The sequence below is a fragment of the Crotalus tigris genome, unplaced genomic scaffold (genome assembly GCF_016545835.1).
Source record: "Crotalus tigris isolate CLP2741 ecotype Arizona unplaced genomic scaffold, ASM1654583v1 scf7180000024458.850180, whole genome shotgun sequence".
NCBI lineage: Eukaryota > Metazoa > Chordata > Lepidosauria > Squamata > Viperidae > Crotalus > Crotalus tigris.
Window position 1 is genome coordinate 557693 of NW_024100628.1, and position 22007 is coordinate 579699.

The window sequence follows — 22007 nt, forward strand, 5'->3', positions numbered from 1 at the left end:
GCCATTGGAATCTTTGGTGCTCTTTGAGTTTTTTTGTAGACATTTCATTACCCAACTAGGTTATAATCTTTAGTGCTAGTGAGTGTGGGCTTTACTTTTTGTTTATATGCAGTAGCTTGCCCTGTCAGCAGGGTTGTTGTTTTATCCTTGGTAGTTTCTTGATTAAGACAATGTTTGCTGCTTGATTGTTTATTTGGTTTTTCTCTCTGTGTCTTCTTATACCAAACAGAATCACGACTATGTTGTCTTGAGTTTATTTCTCACCCTCTACTTCTTCTCAGGGTTAAGTTGATATTTATTTGAGGATTCTTGCATTCCTTCTTTAAGGATATTTCCATGCACCTCTACAAGAAATCAAGTGACAAACTGGGAACAGAGGCAGTTGAAGCAGGGTAGGGATTGGCAATAGGGAAAATGGAATTTGTGGTGGGATAGTTGTCTAGTTCTTAAGATGCAATGATATCACTTCAACTCAGCAAAGGAGAAAACCCCTAAGTTAGTTTCCATGAGCAGGGGAATTGGCCCCAAGATGAATCTTATTTGCAGATGTTCTTCTGTTACTTTATTAATGCGGGCAAATCTCCTTACAATTTAATATCTCCTTCTTGTAGATTACTATTCCACCCCCCCCCCCAAAAAAAACCATTGAAAAAACCTAGGTTTCAATTTACTTTCCAAAGAGTTTCCATCTTCTCATATCCCTTTTTTAGTTAATGGAATTGAGGCTGTAGAAAGCTGTATGAGACCTAAAGAATAATGGTATACTAATACAAAGCCCCCAGGTTTGGTACATTTTCCACCTCACTTGATATCTTCCTAAAACTTATAAACAACGTTCTGTGATTATTTTCTGCTAAACTATTTGATTATTTTTAGTTTTGAAGTCCCCATCTCTCTTGCACTCCCCAAAAAGAATCAAATCATCTTCCTAAGTTGAAAAACCTCTTGATAGTAAAGAAATATAACATGGCTTTTTTTTTAACTTTATAATTTAATTCATAGAACAGGTGGCAGAAATGAAAATAATATTAAAAAGAAAATTGGGATGATATCTGCCTTATTCCAAGCTGTGTGAAGGAGCATTCAGTTTTCTTTCTCCCAGGAAAGTACTGCGCTGCAGGATATCGGGTTCCAAAGCAATGTCAGGATTATTTGGTTTTCAACAACAGCACAATCTGAATTGCCTTACAGAAAAATGTCAAAATTCATTCATTCAGTCATAGTAGCCTATCCTTCCTGACATGCCTCCAAGATTGTTTTGACCTGGTACAGTTTGACTTTGTGATTATTATCTAGCAGCTGTGAATTTTCTACACTGGCTGGTATTGTTGCAGGTAGTACAATTGTACCCAGGGCCCTGAATCTGTAGAAACATATAGTTACTTTTATTTTCATCTATTTACAATTGTTCTATTTTATTGATATGATACTCCCAAGATCGTACAATATGGATGGACAACTTTAGAGAGCTGATAGGCCGCAGATGCTTTAAAGATTAGGTTGACTCCCACTTCTCTGTGACAGACCCTCAAATATTGAACGACTGCTATCATATCACCCCTCGTCCTTCTCTTTGTTAGACTAGATATACCCAGTTCCTACAGTTGTTCATTATATGCTTTAGCTTACAATCCCCTAATCATCTTTGATGCTCTTCTCTATTATTACTCTTTCTAGAGTCTCATCATCTTTTTTGTATTGTGGTGACCAAAACTGGATGAGGTATTCTAAATATGACCTTACCAGTGGAATATAAAGCAGTAATAGTACTTCATGTGATTTTAATACTATCTCTCTGTTGATGCAGCCTATGATTGCACTGGCTTCTTTCACAGCTGCAGCATACTGCTGGCTCATACTTAAGTGGTTGTCCACTAGGACACTTATATAATAGTTACTGCTGTTGAGCCAGGTACCATCTATTCTATATATGTTCATTTGGCTTTTTTCTTGCCTAGGTATAACACTTTACTTTTATTACTACTGAATTGCATTTTTTTGGATAGGACCCAATGTTCAAATCTGTCAATATCCTTCTGAAACTTGAGCCTATCTTCTAATGGTTGGCTATTTCCCCCAAGCTTGGTGTCTTCTGCAAATTTGATGAGTTCCCCTTCTATCCCTTCATCTAAATATTCATGAAGTTTTTGAAGAATCCTGGGCTTAAGATAATTTTGAGGTACACCACTGCATGCTTCCCTCCATGTAGATGTAGTTCCACTGATTACGTGCTGAGTATAATTGGTCAGGCAATTACAAATCCATCTGGTGCTGATGCTGTCTATTCCATATTTTTCTATCTTATCAAAAAGTAGGCTGTGGTCTACTTTGTCAAATGCCTTACTGAAATCTAAGTAAACTGTGTCAACAGCATTTCTCTAGTTTACCAGTTTAGTCATGTTTTCAAAGAATGCAATACTTTCAGACTTGCAAGATTCTGTCAATGTTACCTTACAATAAAGTTAGGCCTAGGGCTTATGGGTGTGCTTCTTGTCTGAACTACCTCACAAAGCTGACCTGTATGGAGGAGAGACTAACAAAATTATAAAGCTTTGGCAGTTTTGGCAAGGAGAATAATGTGAACATTGATGAATGTAGCTTTGTGAATGTTCTATGACAATTTCTACCTTTGTATGCTGCTCTTTACGTCTGTGACTGCTTGTACAAGTATTTCTATAATATGGCCAGCAAATGTCTGATAGAAAATAGGGGAATCCCAGATGAATCTTGTGAAATTAGGGTGGGGGTTGGGGGGGGCAGATAATGTGAAAATAAACACTCAAGAGAAAATAAGAAGGTGGCTGTAGAAACTCAGTTGCCATAACTGAAAAAGAATAAGTGACAGCGTGGAATCCAGTGTTTTGGAAAATCTCTCTGCATGACACACGGTTTTGGAATTTTGCAACTGGTAAGCTCTTTGTTAACAAAGGCAACTACTGCTGGCTTGAATTTCCTGGCTTGCTACACACTACGGGGGTGCCTAGAAACCAGCCTGTCAGTGATTATCAAGCTTTGCAGGGTATTTGTTTAAAAGCAACAATTGCCTTTTAATGCATTTGTCTTGGAACTGAGGAAAGGCAGAGGGAGGAAGAGAAAGAATCTTCTATCACCTGTTGAAAGCCAATTGATCCCATTAAAAAGCTGGCACACGGAATGGAATTCCCTAGTCTCCCACTTAGTCATCGCATCCTGGTGTGACTCATTTCATTACACGGTGGTTCCCAGTGGTTTTATTTTGAGTGGAGCTTTTGTTTCACTAAATGTTTATGCATTTTTTCTTCTTCTCTGTTGTTTCTTATGAATTGCATAAGATATTAATTAAAATAAACCTAGAACCAAATCAGTCCCTGCTCTTTCGTTGCTATTCAGATGAGGTAGAAAGGGGGATGAACTTATTCTCTGGGTGCAAAATGTCAATTTTGGGGTTGGGCTACACCATGAATGACTAATAACCTTGGCCCTTTCCCAGCCAGACTTTGACATGTATGTTTGGCCTTAGTGAGTCATTCCTTGGGTGCTTTCTTGGTGAAATTGAAATACTGGCCTGTTCATCATTGGGCCTGTTTAAATAACTATAGTCTCATCACCCACTTGAATAAACAAGGTGACCACAGAATGTAACCCTTCTGAAGAAAAAAAATGTTTTGTTGACTTCTGCAAATCAAATTTTCTTAAGCTGCCATAACAGCTTTTCTAAAATCATGGAAGTGCCCTGTGTGATTAATCATGCACAGTGCACAAGATCACAATGGCAACTTAAGAGACTTGTTTTACTTGATCAGGACAATCATCTGTGAAGTCCAAAACTTATATCACCAGACCATCAATCCAGATAATTATTGAAGATTACAAGAAGTCAGGTAGAACTGATATATAATTAATTGTCTGTGATCATGCTAACCTAGGTCTAACTTGTCTTATGGGGAGATGCTAACACATATCTTTGGAAGCCTTAGCAGATGTATCCAAGCTATTTAGGGGGTGTCTGAATAGGAATTATGAAAGAGTATGTGTGTATAACATCAGAATTAGTTATGCATTAAGTTTGAAAGCACTCAGGAAAGCTGTTAAGCCAAATCTTTGGTTACTGAGAACTGAAATAATTTTTGCAGAGGATTGTGTTACTTACATTGACTTTTCAAAGATGACTGAAGTTTTTCTTACCCTTTATGAGTAACATATTGTTGTCTCACTAGTAAATTCCATATAGGCCTTGGGCCAATTACATGTACAAAAGTGTGCAAATGATAGTTTATAACAAAGATCTTATTTTAGCCTAATGTCAGTGATAGAGATATATATATCAAAATTGCTTATATAGTACAAAATGGAAAGGCTTTCTGTCTTCAGAGCAAAAATATTGACTCATGCAAAGGGATGGGTAAATAATAAAATAACTGAGACCAGCCCTGATCACTATTTATTCATCAAATTTATTAGATGTATTTCCTGCCCATTTCACGGTTCATTTAAGTGTTAAGGTTCAAATTCTACATCTATCTATAATTTTTATTCAGCTAACAGATTGACTTTGTTGTGATTACCTATTTAGATTTTATAGACAATGAACTAAGACCCAGTGATGAGATGCAGACCCATTTGGATTGAATTAAAAGTTATGTAGGAACTAATTTGAATACTAGGTTTGGACATTAAATTGGATTTGGATTTGGGTGAGAGACTATTAGGAAATCTCAGTGCTGTAAGATAGATTTGGAAATTAAAAAAACATTCTGGAAGATGATCAAGGCAAACCCAATCCTTACTGTTTTTGAAGAACAATATCCATGAAGTCACTAGGAGTCAAATTTGAGGAAACATTGTCGATGTGTTCATTTATAACATTAAACCATAATACCATTAGATCATATGCTAGGTTGTTGAACAATTCTGTAGCTGTGCCTCTCCTTGCAGTGTGCTCCATCACTAGTCATGTGGGCCTTTTGGAAAACCACCAAGACCTGGTTGGGAGATTGACATTATGGTAGGTACCATTCCCAGCAGTAAGCAACTGCTTCTTTGTAAAAGTCCCACAATTTTGCTTTTGTATTTTTGTAAGTTGCTCAGAGCCTTTTTAGGAAATAGGTGCCATATTGCAGAAATAAAGAAATAGGAATCGGTATGCCACAATGGCTTAGTTTGCATATTATAATAATAAGCCATAACAGATGAGTTCATGCTTCAAGCAAAATTATAAAACCAACCCAGCAAGTTTATGCATAAATCTAGGTTTATGGCAAAGCTAGCCTAGATTGATTACTCATGCTGAATCCCTCTTGTGTTGATTGGATCAGATTTACTATTGGAAGCTACAGTAGATTTTTTTTCATCCACAATAACTTAAATAAATGTTACTTATTTTGGACACTTTATTTGACAGTCTGTCAACTTGCTGCTTTAAAACCTCAGAGTAAGCTTGTGAGAAATGCAAAGAGAATTTCCCAAACCTCTTGGTTGATTCTCTCATGCCAACTCAGCTAAGCTGTGGCAGAAAACACATTTTTGCCGCCATTTCACAAACCCTATTAATGAGTAAGGGATTGTGACTAATGTGTGCAGGTTTGGGGTAGTCTTTAATTGGCTAATTAAGCAAAACAACTCTGAGGGTACTGTAGTAGATCAAATAAGATTTACCTAATGCAGGCTGACATCTTGACTCTCCTAGAGTTTGGCACAAAACTTGTGGTCCAATCACAGCTTGAGTTAAACAAGATAGAATTACACTTTTCCTTTAAAAATGCATTTAATCCTGTAAAGAGTGCTGACACCACTGGATCATTTGCTAGAGCTTAATTTCATATTATACTTCCATGAAGAATCAGAATAAAACCCACTATTGTAGTGCAGAGTAGAAACATCACTTAAAGAAACACCCTTTGATATGTATGTGCAGCATTCCTCATCTCAGTCTTTTTTATAGGCAAGGCTGAGATGGCCTCGTTATTTTTCTTTTTACAACCCTCTAATTTAATCCCTTGTATCAAGTGGACTGAATGGAGCTGAGCATTTACTGGCCGGATGCCCTTTCTGATGCCTATGCAGATTTTGCAGCAGATAGTTTTTCTTTGCACCCTGATAGAGAAACATCTATTGCTGCCTAGGATTGAACTCTCAGTCTCCTGAGTGTGAGGTGAACATCTTCACCTCTAGGACCCTGCGGCACTCATGGGATGGCCTCACTATACTTATGGGTTAATAATGTCTTGGTACATCTTTTAGTAAAATGTGTCTGAAGGGAAGAGATATGGGAATAGTATGTGGAGTCCTTGATGATTGCTTGTAAACATTTCATTAACCAACTATGTGACATCATCAGTGCTAGCATAATATCTATTAAACACATTTATGAGTTCTTTGCACAATCTGTATTTATAGCTTGGTGATGAAGGACCCCATGTGTCTCTAATGTTGCTTGAAATAGGGTGAAGTCAACAAGCAATTTGCTCTTTAGATAGACAAGCTTAATGTTATGTGCATCCATGGGATTCTAGCTTTGGAATTGTGGAAGAAACCAGGGAATGAAACCACTAACCGATTAACAGATCATGTTTTTATTGATTCTGAAGCATGAGTCAATAAAAACAAGGATGGGCAGAATTTATGCTTGAGAACCTCTTATAGTCCCTAGTTGTTCATAACATAGTCTGTTTCCAAAAGAACGAAGGTGGAGATAAATAATCATACCATATGTATCCAGTATGGTTTTGCTGAAGCACTATAAATATTTTCATATCCAGGTAATCAGCCCTCTGGTTTACTACCTCAGTTTACCTCCCATTATGAATGCCTACCCTGTTTTCCACTGGCCCATATTAAAATGGTACCACCCATAATTAGCAACAGCAATTATGTTACAGTATTTATGTAAAATCCATTGCAAGAAGAAGTACGATGGCTGAAATTATGGATTCTGAAGATATCAAAAGTTTTTGCTAACCTGGGCAAAGTAGTAACCATTAGAATGATCATGGAATTTCCATAAAAAAGGTCCATGCCCCATCAGTGACACATCAGCTTCACTGCCACCCATACAAGTCCAGATTTTTTTAAAATTTCATTTGTCTTTGAACAACTTGCCCCAAGTTGCATAACGCTCTTGGGGCACATAAAAAATCTCAACTGAGGGCCCACAGTTGAGGAAGATCCTTGAAATGGTTTGAACTACATAGCACATTCCTGTTTTGGAATTGTTTCCTATGTTGACTGGTTCCAATTGGGGAACAAAAAGAGATCCCCATGCACACAGACCTGCATTGTAGATACTCCCAGCCTGAATTCTAAAAGTTGAAGAACCCCAAGTTAGACCACTTACACATTCTGCTATTTGTAGGCCCAGATAAGAAGTACATTCTCAGATTTTGTGCCATATGCCCCTCTTGTTAACAACAGGTTGCTAAGTGGCTTATACCAAAATATAACAATATGAAACATGTTAGGTGGCCATTAAGAATTCAGGTATTTAAGAACTGCTATAAAACAACTTTTTCCCTTGTTAATTCCAAGCAGCAGCTCGGAAGTAGCCAAAAAATAAAATAAAACATTGCAACTTAAAAATAGCCGATACTTTTTGTCTGTGTGCAAAATATCCTGGAAAAATGCTGAATAACTATCTTTTTCTCCCTCTTAAATTCAGTATTGTTGTGAGGATCTGCGATATCTGAATGAATTAATTCCATACACTTAAACTATCCATGGACATTACTCTTTTCTAGTTTATAAATCTCACTAGGAGCTTCTATTGCTGTTCTTTTGTACATAGCTTTCTAGAAGGCAAGATATAAATGTATCAGATTAATCTTTAATTAATCCATAAAGTTGACAGATAAGCCACCAATAAACTTTAGTAGAGGCTAATTGAGCTTTAAAGTTAATTATAAGTAATTACATACTATAATACATACTATATATGAAACAATGAAAAAATATCTCTGATCATTTAAAATTGTTATTAATTTTTTAAACCCACACTAAAAATAAAGGTAACACCAATGGTAACAATTGCAAACAAAATAGTAAATTTTATTTTATGTATAATTACAAAAACTCTATAACATAAAATTTAAGGTTTAGAGATATAAATAGATGTTAAAGATTTTGAAAATGTTGACCTTCCCTGTACCTATTTGATGAATTACTGGGGTGGTAACTGGGAAGGGAGATAGAAGAATTTTGCATGGCAATTTGTGCTTGTTGAAACTTGACTGAGATAAAGTAGAATAAAACATTTGAGAAATTAAGTTAAATATTCACCGATGGCATGACAGTTAAGTGGATTCCCAATGGGTTTAAATTTAATATTCAAAGAATGCTCATCAATGGATGTTCATCAGATTGGAAAGAGGTAATAGGTGAGGTGCACAAGGATCAGTCCTGAGTGTTCAGTGTTTTTGTTAATGAAGAGGTAAATAGAATGCTTATTAAAATTGGCAATGGATAGAAAATGGTTATGGATAACTGTTACATTACAAGACAAAATTAAAATTTACAACCATCTTGATATGTTGTAATGAATAGGCTGAAAGAACAGACCCATGTACTCCAGATCTCAAGAAGTAATAATTGCATTCTTTTCTGCATTGGTAGACTCAAGCATTACATTCAGTGCTTCCTTAAATATAAAGGATTCAATGAAATTGGCCTAGGCTTACAGTGAAAATGTTCAGGCGACTGTAAACTGGAAAAAAAAAGATTAATGGAACTGGATGTTTAATTTGGAGAAAAGATGACCAAGGAGAGTTATGGTTGTACATTTGGAATAAAAAAAAGCCTATCGTGTATCAGAAAATCAAGATCTGTTTGTCTCATTCCGGAGTACATGACACAAAATAGTAGATTTAAGTAATAGGGAGGCAGGTTTTAAATGAATATTAGAAGAGTAAAAAAGCAGTTTGATATTGGGATCAATTATTCAAAATGGTATTAGACTCTCTTTCATTTAATGTGTTCAGGTGAAAGCTGGACCTCTGAACCGGGGTGCTTTAAATTGTATTCCTGCATTGACCAGAAAGTTGGATTTGATGGTTTAAGCAATCTGTTCTATCTCTTTAAGATTTCATACACTTTTAGAATCAAAAAGCACCAGCTATATATTTGCTTCTCTGTCTGTAGAAAACCCAGCACAATGTTCATTCAAAGTAGGAAACAGTGGGTTACAGGAAGACTCTCTTTTTTCCCTCTCCAAGCAAAGCAAACCTGATTTTAGACAGCCTCCTGTTTTGCCATAGATTTAGAGCTAACGTTCAGAGATGTTAAGGGAAACACAAATATTGACAAACTAAAATTAGGGCTTACACACTCAAGATTATAACAGCATATTAGCAAGACAGATGGAACATGATATACAAACTGAAAGGTCAGTACAATTGCCATGAGATTATTACCTTTTTATGTACAAGGCTACTATATTTAAAGAAACAGGTTTGTTCCAGCTGTGCTAGGGAAACATTTATTTCCTGCAAACATGGACCTATACAGGTAAATCATCTGTTGTCCTTAGAACATTGCCTTGTGAGTAAATAAAATGCCAATCAAATGGGGGGAAAGCTGTATTAATTTAATGTGTATGCCTTCACTACCTTAAACAGACATGCAGTGACATCCCTGTAGAATTTAGGGTCAGTCTCTAAAGTATTACCAGGTGGTTTGAATGACTATGGAGATTCTCAGTCATCCACATCATGGTTGTCTCAAAGGTGCTTTTTCCAGAGGCAAGTGGACTTTTTATAAAGTCGAGTTGCCTTTGAAAAAAGCACCTTTGGGACAGTGTGGTTTCAACATTTTAGATTCAGAGATTTTTCTTAGTATTATTTGAGTGATTCAGTCACCAAATAAAACCAAATGCTTCTGTTGCTTTAGTGATGGAGTACTCAGTGTCATTTCATTTACAGTTCATACTGTACAGTCTTTATAGGCAGCAGGTATTGAATGAGTCTGCTGCTTGAGGGAAGGAAAGGATGCGGTGTAAGTGGTGTGTGCCATTTTAGATTACATGAGGGGAAGGGAAGAGTTTTCAGTGTTCTCATTTGCAAAATATGACACCTGTTATAGCAGATAGACTCATTTGGAAATGTTCTCTTTATTGTGCAATTTGTTTAAGAATTGCAGGAGGATTTTGTTGGCTTGCTTGTTTTACATAAAGAAAGGCTTTTAAATGGCACTTGTTATCTGCAGCCAAAATGATGTTATCCATTCGTCTCAGGCCCAAATTCTGCCACATTGTTCTGTCTCATCTGTAATCCACCTGTTGTAACTCTTCCAGAGTATCTGTGTTGCTATCTTCTCTCTTTTCTTGTTCCAGTTAAAATGAATCCAAATATATGCAATAATCACTGTCCATACCCCACTCATTTTTCCTCCTCTCTTCTCCAACTTCAATTGCTTTCTGCAAAGTTGGAATTGATATTGTGAACCTCTTCAGATAAGAACATTCTGTTTCTTCTCCATATTTCTAGCCTGCTTTTAATCTATGAAATTCCTGGCATAGAATAGTAAAAATCACATGTCCCACAAAAACTGTTCAATTCAGTGAGAAGAAACTAAATATGTTTGGATTTTAAAAATTAACCTCTATGAACTCCTGGCAACCATATGGATATATCTGTGTTTTTTTCTTATGAATTATAGAAATTGTTTGCCATTGCTTTATTTTGGGATGAGTTTATGACTCAATCCAGCCTAAAATCTTGAGTTTTTCAGGTAGGATCTCATTCAAGTACCACTAGGTCAAATCCTATTTAATTTTATTGAAATCAGTCAAGGTTAGATAGATGCTGCCACCTGCTGTGGGCTGCTCAACTGTTAAAGTGTTTCCAGTTCTCAGGTCTTCAAGAATTTCATTCACACTTAGGAGGTTAGAAGAGAAAACAAAATGGTTTTCTTAATTGTGGCTAGGTTGATGGAACAAATGGAGATAAGTAGCATCAAATTCAATAAAGAATTTTGGACATGTCAGTGAATAATAAACTGTACAAGCTCTCTGCTAACCTAAATAAATGTGTGACTTTACAAATATATGAATGAATGAATGAATGAATGAATGAATGAATGAATGAATGAATGAATGAATACTACATTTGAAGAGACAGAATGAGGATGGGTATACTTACTCCAGACTGTTTTTCTTCCTTCATAAGTAGAAAGTAATGTTTCTCAGGGTGGCAAACTTCTGTCCAGAGAAGCTCTCTAAGATATTTAAAATATTACATATACTGTAGATTTGCAAATCATCAGGAGATAAATAAATCTTTGACAGTGGTAGCAGCTATTTTCCAACCAGCAGGCTTACTCATTGAGACAAACAACATTTGATCCATAGTGCCCCAGTTCAATCCCTACAGTAATTAAGAGAAGGTTGGCTGAAAACTATTGCAACAAGTTTGGTGAGAGTGGCTTCTGACATCTTGTATAACTCTCTGCCCTTTTTCACAGGAAGGATAATAAATTGTATAAACTTGCTAACTTTGCAGAACTGACTTCAGGAGTTGCAAACTGGGATATAGTTGCCTTCAGCATAGAATTATGCTGCTTGTTGGCTTACTGCAAAGTTTAGTCTTAGGCTTAAATAACTTTCCAATTGTGATTAGTCTAATATGTTCAATTTGGATCATTTGAGTTGGCTGATTGTGTGCTACAACACTGCAGTTAACCTGCATTGAAGGCTGACTTGAGTTCTGTAGCTGCTGTTCTTCGTGAGGGTGGTTTGGTAATGATGTTTCAGCACACTCTGTGAAAAACTGGAACCCTTGTGTGTGAGCTGACTTCAAGAACAATGAAGGACTTTATGCCTGTGTGAACTCCCCTTGAGTAAAGGCTAGAATGTAAAATGCAGGCACCTTGGTGTAGTCCCAGAAATCCTCTGACACAGTAAATCTGACTCATAACTTCTTTCCCTTTCTCTTCTCTCATCCTACAGATTATGCTTTTATTCCCAGCTTCTAACAATATTGTCATTTTTTTTTTACTTTTTTGTTATTTTCACTTAATAGTTGTACAGGCATATCAAACAAACTCCTTCCTTACCACCATCTAAAAAAAATATCTAGAGCTGGCTGAACTAAAAGAAGAGTCCAGATGTCTTTAATATCTTCAAGACCTACATTAGATGCAGCTTACTGTCCCTCGTATTGAAGCTACAGGGAATGGAAAAATTGTACCTACACAAGGCATGAAAAGAACAGAAGTATCCATTAATAGTCAGTCCCAACATAAATCTTGCTCAGCATAATCTTGGCCCCAAGTGTGAAGTATGTCTACCGCTTCCGTTCTTCTACTGCTTCCCTTCTTCCTTCTTGTTTCTTGCTCCCACATCTTCAGGGAAATTGTTTTATCTATTCTTTGAAGCAGTTCATCTTTTCAGGTAGCAAATGGAGAATTTTTAACATAGGCCTGAATGCTCTTTGACAACAGAATATTTCCATACACTCGGAGTCCTCATTGATACCCAGGTTGTTCTTATAGATGGGGAGTATTTTCTTTTAAGATAATATCAGCTCTCATCTGTGATCTGAGGTGATACAATCCAGGGACAAGTTTACTTCTTTCTGGAATGGCCCAGACTGAAGCAAGTTTCTCTCCTGGGAATAAAAAGGTGCTTTTTTGGAGAAGGAGGCCTGATTATAGTTTAGAATTGCAAATGAACAAATACTAATTCTATGTATTTACAAATCCATTCTGGTCAGATTCCTTCTCAGAGGTTGAGGTTCTTCTTTAACCAGATAGGTTTGGTGCATTGTTTTTCAACATACCATTATTTATTTCACATTATTTGAATATTCAGCAGTTTTCAGTATGGGAGTAGTTTGCACACTGATATGCATGCAATTGATTGAGAAGTTGCTTAGTGGGTTGCACCTGTCACCAGCATTAAAAAGCAAACTAAACATAATGCTAAAAAGTTGGATGGTGGGGAAATTATATTGTGCATAATTAAATCTTCTTTTGCAGAGTCTTTGGTGCTCTCTGAGTTTGCTTGTTTGCTTGCAGATGTTTCATTACCTCACTAGGTAACATCAGTGCTAGTGAGTGTGGGTTTTCTCCCTGTTTATATACATTAGCTTGACCTGCCACTGTTGGTGGGGGTATAGTTTTCTTGGTAGTTCCTTGACTGGAGTATTGCTTTCTGCTTGATTGTTTGTCTCGTGTTAATTCCTGCTTATCTAAATGTAGTCTGCTGGTGAGGATGTGTTCTGGTCTTTTTGTTTCCTTCTTAGCTTTTGCGTTGTCTCTTGTCCCCATAGCACTGATGATGTGATCTAGTTGTATAATGAGACATCTGCAAGCAAATAACCCAAGTTCAGAGAGCACCAAGGACTCCATAGTTCAACCCTGAGTTACATAAAAAGATTTTCTATTTAAAACATATTTTCTTCCAATATTACCCTTATGAACCTTTTCCATAATTGCAGTTATTAGTTCTGGAGTGGAAGCCATAAACAGGACTAACAGGTACATGGGGAAAGGTTATTTTGAATGGATACTACAACTTTCTGCTCAGCATAACTATTTTATAATGTTTAACTTCTAATAATTTTATTTAAAAAAAAAAAGAAAATGGCACTTCAAATGGTGCATTTAGCATTCTAGCATCCTATGCATGTTTAATCAGGAATAAGTTCTGTGAATAAATTATGTAAATGTAAATAAATATATTTTGATAGTATCAGTATGACTTTGTGAGAAAAACTGAATTTTAGAGTAAAGCATTTTTAAATAAAGTCACTGATTTAGTTTTAGAATATTGCTAGAAAACATCCACCTCTTCAGTAAGATTGCTAGTTTACGTTAAAGCAGAATCTTGGTCTTTGCTAAGTTATTTAGCTTAATATTATGGTAGATATCTTTTTTCTATATATCCTTGTCAAATGCCATAAATGCTTTGTGGTCTTCATTGTTCACAGCAAAAAAAAATAGAGAGAGGCTTGCTAATTTTTAAAGTATTCAAATAATTTTTGCTGTTTGAGTTCCTGCATCTTATTGCTTTGCTTTAATTTAAATTATTGTCTATAGAATATTATCACTCATACCTCAGTATGTAGTAATGATAATTCCCTTTTGGTTGGTGGTTGAGAATAATACTTAACATTATCAACATAGGTTGTTTGATTATTTTGCCTTTGTTCAAATTACTTTGTAGTCACCGGACCATAGTAGTGTTTTTTTCTATTTGATATGCAAAACATTTGAAAGAAATAACTAAATTATAGCCATCATCAAGAAAAACCATAGAATTAATGCCGTAACAGAAATGTGATTATGAAATTAAAAACATCAAATTTTGTTAGCAGTGTTGGTAGAACTAATTATGGAATAAGCAATCCCCCCCAACTCCTATTCAGCATCAAGGATGTGAAGGTGTGTTTCATGTTCTAGTGAAAGATTTGTGTAATTTTTACAATGCCTGTAATATGCTGACAAAGTAGAGAGGAAGGAAAGGAACTCATATAAGGTCTTCTGAGTTGCAAGGAAAGTTTGGAGGAACTAGGAAAGTTTTAGTTTAAGGAAGAAGCTAACGTTTGTGGGAACATCATAACAAGTTTTAACTTTGTTAATGGCTGCTTGGGGCAGGATGCTTATCATTTTTCCCCCCTCCTCTGTGCCAACTACGACAGATTGAGATATGGCATGGGTCTCACACTGGGAAAGATTGTGTGGCCAACAACTGTTTGTCTTTAGATAGTAGAAGCATCTCCGCCTGGAAACATTTTCAATACTGTGCAGAAATAACAAACATTGAAAGGCTTCTAGTTTTATTAAACCTAGATAATATAATAGAATTGCTTAGAGTGAGAAATTAATCATCTGCATGTATAGACATCCCTGGGACATACACTCAGTTTTGCAGCTGAATTTAAGTTCTACATTAGTGAATTTTAATGTGGTATGTTAGTTTAGAAATTCAAAGAGTTGCTTTTTGCATGACCAACTGGAATCAGATTATGGACATCTCTACAATAAATTCATGAGCTGGTCCTAGGAAAAAAAGCAATTTGTTCAACTTTATATTTCCATGTGCAACATACAATAATAAACTGGAGCACCACTTGAACACCATCGGCATTGACAAATCACCATCAATCAATTGCAAAAGGCAGCTTTATTCAGAATAGCTTGGATCCTGTAACAATACTTCTAACACCATCAAACATCAATATATGCCTATCCCAGGTCCTTTGGTTGGACTCAGTAAGTGGATTAAAATGCCAAATCCATTCAGAATATCTAGCTGACTGTGAACCATAATAATAATAATCACTATATATCTTTAAGAAGGGTTGTGCAGTATGTGTAAAAAAATACTTTGAACACACTATAATATAAAAAGGGGTGCATTCATAATGACTTTATCTACATCTGTCTTCCATACATTCTGGTACAGTTTCATGCATGACTTAATTTTTTTTCAGATGGGCAGCAGGTTTGGGAGATGGAGGCCACAGTGGACAAAGACAAGAGCCAATCTGTAAGTTCACTCTATTGTTAGCCACAGAAATACAATCTTCGCTTTGTGTGGAAAAGAATAGTAATAGAAAAATCATGTTCTCCTTAACATCGGCCAAAGTGAACAAGATTCCGTTCTTGTTCTCGTGTCTTGTGGATAGGATTCTCATAAATAAGAGAAATATTAAAACTAATATTTTAAACAATATTAAAACTAATTTTTCTAACTTGAAACTTCAGATACTGTATATTTAGCTCAACTGTTTAAGGAGGGTTGCTTATACAGGTAACATACATACAACTATTCATTTAATGACTATTCAAAGTTATGACAATGCTGAAAAAAGTGACTTATGATTGGTCCTTGCACTTATGACTGTCACAGTGGTCATGTGATCCAAATTTAGGGGCATGGAAACTTACATGTTTTTATTATGATTGCAATGACCATGGGTCACATGATCACCATTTGCAATCTTTCCAGGGGCTTGTGACAACCAAAGACAATAGAAGAAGCCAGATTTGCTTAACAGCTGGTCCCAGTTATAGTCATAAATCAAAGACTATCTGTATTTACAAGATTATATCCCAGTGATCTCTTGCTGATTGCAGAAATTAGGCTTACCATATTTGAGCTGCAAAATCTAGACAACCACTAAATAGCAGAAAACAGATGCAGAAAACTCGTTTCCTGCCATCTGTTGATCATCTGTATTTTTGCAGATTAGATTGGTATGTCTATTAATATTGAATTATTGGCATTATTATACTGTATTGTCCCCACAGTTATTTATTATTGTTGTTGTTTTCAGAACATGCTGTTTGTAGAGATTCCAGAATATCGTAACAAGCACATTCGTGCCCCTGTCAAGGTGAATTTCTATGTTATCAATGGGAAACGGAAAAAAAGTCAACCACAGCATTTTACCTACCATCCAGGTATTTTTTTTTTTTATGAAGAGGGACTTGTAGCACAAACATTTTGTGGGAACACAGAGCTGTTGGCTATGGCAACCAAATAGCAGTGCAATATACCCAAGGGCAATATAGCACTTGGATGAGAAATCACAGGGAATGCCATGTTGTAGAGCAGAAAAATTGAAATTTTCTTGAAAGATGACAGGATAGGAGCGAATCACTTCCATTCTGAAAATTGAATAGATGTGGCTATGAAGCATCAGGAGTTGTGTTCAACTCAAAAAGGACTTTACCTTCAAAACTAGGTGGAATCCTTTTAGATTAGGTTAAGTTGGATACTAAGAGAAAAACTTGGGATTTGTATTCAGAAACACTGTCTTGAGGATTGTGTGTAAGATTCCATTTTGAGGAGCAATTGGTGCAATCATTTCCCTCTAGTTGATCGTTAGTTTTCTATCTTACTTTCCCTCAAAGCAGCTTTATAGAGCATCCCACCTCCTTATTTGTGCATGCCATTTCTATGGCCACCAGATTAGCAGATTGCCACTCTGGGCAGTTAACAGAATTAAAAACACAAAACACAATAACAAGTGAACATGATCTTCTTGGCCAGAGCTACCAGCTGTCCTTCAAGTAGGAGCCACAAGTTCCAGATGCACACCTACTATATTTGAGGATGCCAACCCATCCAGAATTTAAAAAAATTCTATCTCCATAACAAGAGTCCCTAAAAACCACAGGTGCTAGATTTTCTTGAGTTGAGCCCAAGAAACTACTTCTTCCCCATCCAGATAGCCACAGCCTTCAGATGCTGGGAAAAAAAACCCGTGACTTAATTGGCCTAGCATAGATATTACTGATACATTGGTAATTTTTCTGGTAGTCATTGGTTAGTTGCTCACATACACAGAGAGATCATTCAATTCCATAATGTTGACATATTGCATCACTTGATGCTGACTTTACTAGATAGAACAATATAAGCAATATGTCTATGGAGAATCTTAGTCATCCAGATCATAGTTATCCCAAAGGTACTTTTTCATGAGGCAACTGGACTTTCTTGTTTTTCTCTGAAGATGTTTCGCTTTTCATCCAAGATGTTTCTTCAGCTTTGACTGGATGGATGGTGGAGAATGGAAGGATTTGGATGGGAAGTAAAATGTCTTTAAAGAAAAACAAGAAAGTCCAGTTTTCTTGTGAAAAGCACCTTTGGGATATAAGCAATATGTTATGTTGCTTGGCTTGGTGGAATTAAGTACCCATGTTCAGCAGGTAGTCATGTGCATAATGAGGGTGATCTATATGCCTATGAATATTAGCCAATTACCCCTTATAGCTGAACACATAAACTGAGTCCATCAAAAAGTATTTGAGGACAAGGCAATAGAAGGTGATATGGAAGTTCAAATTGTGGATGTACACTAACCACTAGATATGTGAGTAATATCTGAAAACTGAACAAGCTGAAAACTGGTAGTGGGGAATTACAGTGTCAGAGTCATTCATCTCTTTGACTGTCTATTAGCAGTTCTTTTAAAACTGATATCCTTTATGTATTTTGTTCCAGTGCCTTCCATCAAAACAGAGCCCATTGATGACTATGATCCAAGTTTAATCTGCAATACAGTACACAGTGGTCTGAGAACAGTAACACAGCCTTATTATTCACATCATACAATGGTCTCAGAGTCTCCTTCCTGTCTTGTGGCTACAATGGCTTCTTGCCAGCAGTTGCATTCAAATCTCTCTTCTCCTGAATCCCAGTATCCTTCACAAAACCCAGGAGCTATAATATATCAAAGAAGCAAGAGTCTCAGTCCAAGCCACCTGGGCTACCAGCAGTCCAACTTGATAGGGGCCCAGGTTTCCATCCCAGATATTCATAGGTCAGTGCTTGTGCACACAGGATCCCCCAGCCAAAGTTCAGCAATGCTTCATCATTCTCCAGTCAATCAGCCATCTTCTCCAGTGATTCATTGCTCTCCCACAACCAATCATCAAATGAGATGTGAAAGCCATCAAGAGTTTCAGCATATAATGTGTAGTGAAAATTTCACACACAGTGGAGTGAGGCCCCATCAGCCTCAAGTCAACCAAGCACAAAGGTTAAGCCCAAATTCTTATCCTACTGTGATTCAGCAGCAGAGAACGGCCAAAAATGGACCACCAGTAAATGATCAGAAGGAAGTGGTATCAGCTGAAGTCACTGTAAAACAGGAACAGAATCTTGACCAAGCTTATTTGGATGATGGTAAGCAATATCTGCTTTAAAATGTTATTTTCTCCCCAGATTGGCCTTTGAAAGACAGTTTGGCTTCCTCTTTCTTAGGGTACAAATCTGTAGTTCGGAGAATACAAGTCGCTGCATTTGCACAAAATGATAACCTAGAGTTCTAGAGTATCTTGGCATATTATTCATATATGCAGCTCTGCTGGTCCACATTCCCTAATTCTCCAAATTGGTTTCTTCTGCTAGTAAAAAAAAAAAAAGAACTTCAATGCCTTTTAAAATAATTAATATGAAAAAGTATAATATTATGATGGAATTTAGCTGCACCAAACAAGGCAAGAATCATACATAATTTCACACCTTGATTTCAAATTCTGATTCTCATTTAGAGTATCTCAAACCAGGCATTCTGGTTTGGAGATATTGCTAATGTTTTTTGTTATAGTGTCTTCTGGTTACCAAAGATGTGTCTGTTGAGATGAGGAGCAAGGGAACATTCAGGCAAAGATTAATAAATTAAAACCTCCAAGATTCTCCTTTATCACATAATTTATTTCAGGACAAAATCTTACTTTGTATTTTGAAAGCTGGGAGTTTGATTTAAAACTATTTTAAAAGTTTGCTCTTTTTAAAATTCTCTAAACATGTTTGCCTTTGGATCAAATTCCTTGACTTAATAATAATACAAAGTATTTTTATCTGTTTTTAACGGAAAGCACAGCTTTACTGTTTAGCTGCATTAGCATTTATGCAATTGTCCAAGCACATTTAAAATACATATAACCTGTGCCACAAATTAATCTTAATACCACCCAAACCATTATCTTAAAGTATTTTGTATTTGATTTATTATAGTATTTGTATTAGATATATTGTCATGTTTTCTATGTCTATTGTTTTTACCCCTCCTTTTGGGTGTTTTAACTATATATTTTATATTTTTAGCTTTTTATATAATTTAATTTTGGGGAGGGTTTTTTTGTACCCCCTTCTCCTTATGTTGGTCTTTGATTGTGATAACAGTTGACTTGATTGCCCAAACAAATGAATAAATTGGAACGATAAAATAGTGATACTAATGTTCAGGCTTTTAAAAACAATAGACCATAAGTATGGATTCTGTTTTTATAAAATTGTTTTGAAACATGCTGAATGACAAAATAACTTTTTGTTGCCAAGAGCAATACTTTTACTGTTTCTTGTTTTTAATTGTCCTTGAAGGTTATTGAGATTGTTGGATGTGTAGGTGGCAATGTGATTTTACCACTGGAATGGCTTGAAATTGTCTATCTTGGAGATGGAGAATCTGGAAGGGTTTCAGCTCAAAATAAACCTAACATATCTATTCATAGAGGTATTATTGCGTTCATGGTGTCCTGTGCTACACCTCCCAAATTTAAAAGTATTTCACTAAATATTTTAATAAGGATGCAGTTGGCTTCTATTTTTCTAAATATTTGTAGAGTTATATAAAATCTGTTGAAAGTATTGTATGTTTGCCTGGAATTCAGATATTTTCATTTAGGAGAAAAATAGGAAAATTGTATTGCAATTCATATAACTTACAAGGTTATAATACTAATTATGGAGTGTTTGTAAGCAAATAGACATTTATTTATTTTTTTTAAAAAAGTAGAGTTTTTTACCTTATCCATATGAATAAATGAGCTTTGGAGAAGATGATTTTGAGTTTTTGTGACAAATTCATAAAGTTTATTATGGCTCCTATTCTTGGTCAGTATTTCACTTCAGTACTAAATAAATTCTAACTCAAGCAGAACTGAATGAAGGTTATTATTTAGCACCTCAGGTTTAAAACGATTTTCTCTTTGAGACATGAACATTCTCTTGTTACTCATTCTCTTAAAGAAAGTTTTTATGGATTAGAGTTTGGATGAAGTAATTTGCTGACCTTTGAACACTGAGAGGAAGAGTTACTTCCTAATAAATTTGGGATTGGTTCCCCTTTGTGGTTATTATGGATGCTTACAGATAGATAGGTTCCTAAAGCTCCCGAGTTAAAAAAAATGTGTAGTAATTCAGTTCTCTCCCCCTCCCCCCCGTGTGTGTTTGTGTGTGTGTGAGAGAGAGAGAGAGAGAGAGAGAGAGAGAGTGGGGAGGGGGGGAGGGAGGGAGGGAGGGAGGGAAAAGGATAAAGATTGAATCTTCCTTGGGAGAGAGGAAAGCAGAAAATACAGAATATAGAGAGAGATTAGAACAAAATGTATTGTTTGTTTCCAGCAACAATTTTAACTTTACTGGAAAGATGAGCTCCCACAAGTATCTGCTTTTCATACTCTATCTGATAGCTCTTCTAAGAATGTTTAGTTAGATGTGTTTGTTTGTTTTCCTACGGGAAGGAAATCATTTCACGCTAACTCTATTTAATCTTCCCAGTATTCTTAAAATTAAAAAAAAGTATCTCCTTATGGCCATGCAAGCTATTCACACCTATTTCTTTTAGTTTTTATTGCATAGATCTTCTGCTTCTTTCAAAGCAATGTACTAATGCACTTAATTACAGATCCTATTTGCAATTCACTGGAGGTTTCCCAACACTATTTCTTTTTTCTCCCTCCCTCCCTCCCTCCCTTCTTTCCTTCCTTCCTTCCTTCCTTCCTTCCTTCCTTCCTTCCTTCCTTCCTTCCTTCCTTCCTTCCTTCCTTCCTTCCTTCCTTTTTTCTTTCTTGATCAGATGTTTTTTTTGCCATTGATAACTTCTCTTCTGTGTTTTAACTGTTTCCCAGTCCTTCATAATTTCCCATTATTGTGTGGCAGCAATTTCTATCTTTAACTCTATAGAGTTGACTTCTATGAGTTGGGTATCTTTTAATTATCCTGGTTATGAAACTAGAAGGTGCCTGAATGGGCAATGCTGCTCAGAGTGTATTCTTGATAAAATAGAATTTCTGTAGTTTTCTCACTCAGTAAAATGGTCATAAATTAGATTTGTCCCATAGCAACTCTACCAGAATTTCCCTTGCAAATTTGTCTCTCTACATAGATATTCAGCATGCCGGAATGGCAGATGCCAAGAGAAAAACAGCATCCCCCCCCTTTATTAAATGAATAACTGGTGGATTATGAAACATATGCATGGATTCTTATGGCTGATTTCTTTGCACAATTTATTGAACTTTTTTCTGGAAGAGTTTTAAATCACATACAAGATACTTTTTGAAACAAAAATTAATTCTCTACCCTACAAAGCAACATAAAACTCTTATAGCCATTTGATCTTCATTGAAAGTTTACCACTGCCATGCAAAATCTGGCAATGAAAATCAAGCAGGAAATTTATATGGTGTCTCTGACTCAGCACTGTGATTGATAGCAGGCCTCCCAAGTCTGAGACATTTTTCTGGGCAGACTTTTACACTGGAGACCTCCTCCACTTGCAAAAGAGATATTACATCTTTGA

The 22007-nt window shown here is 36.0% G+C and overlaps 1 protein-coding gene across 9 annotated transcripts in view; it reads left to right on the forward strand.

Moving 5' to 3' along the window:
* The window catches only part of NFATC2 (nuclear factor of activated T cells 2), a 161237-nt gene that overhangs the window by 89533 nt on the left and 49697 nt on the right, over positions 1 to 22007 (forward strand). For all 9 annotated transcript variants that reach the window (XM_039332237.1, XM_039332240.1, XM_039332239.1 and 6 more), the window contains 3 exons: positions 15402 to 15457; positions 16248 to 16374; positions 17924 to 18607. In XM_039332237.1, coding sequence (XP_039188171.1) covers positions 15402 to 15457; positions 16248 to 16374; positions 17924 to 18607 — 867 coding nt within the window. The remainder of the gene's footprint in view (positions 1 to 15401; positions 15458 to 16247; positions 16375 to 17923; positions 18608 to 22007) is intronic.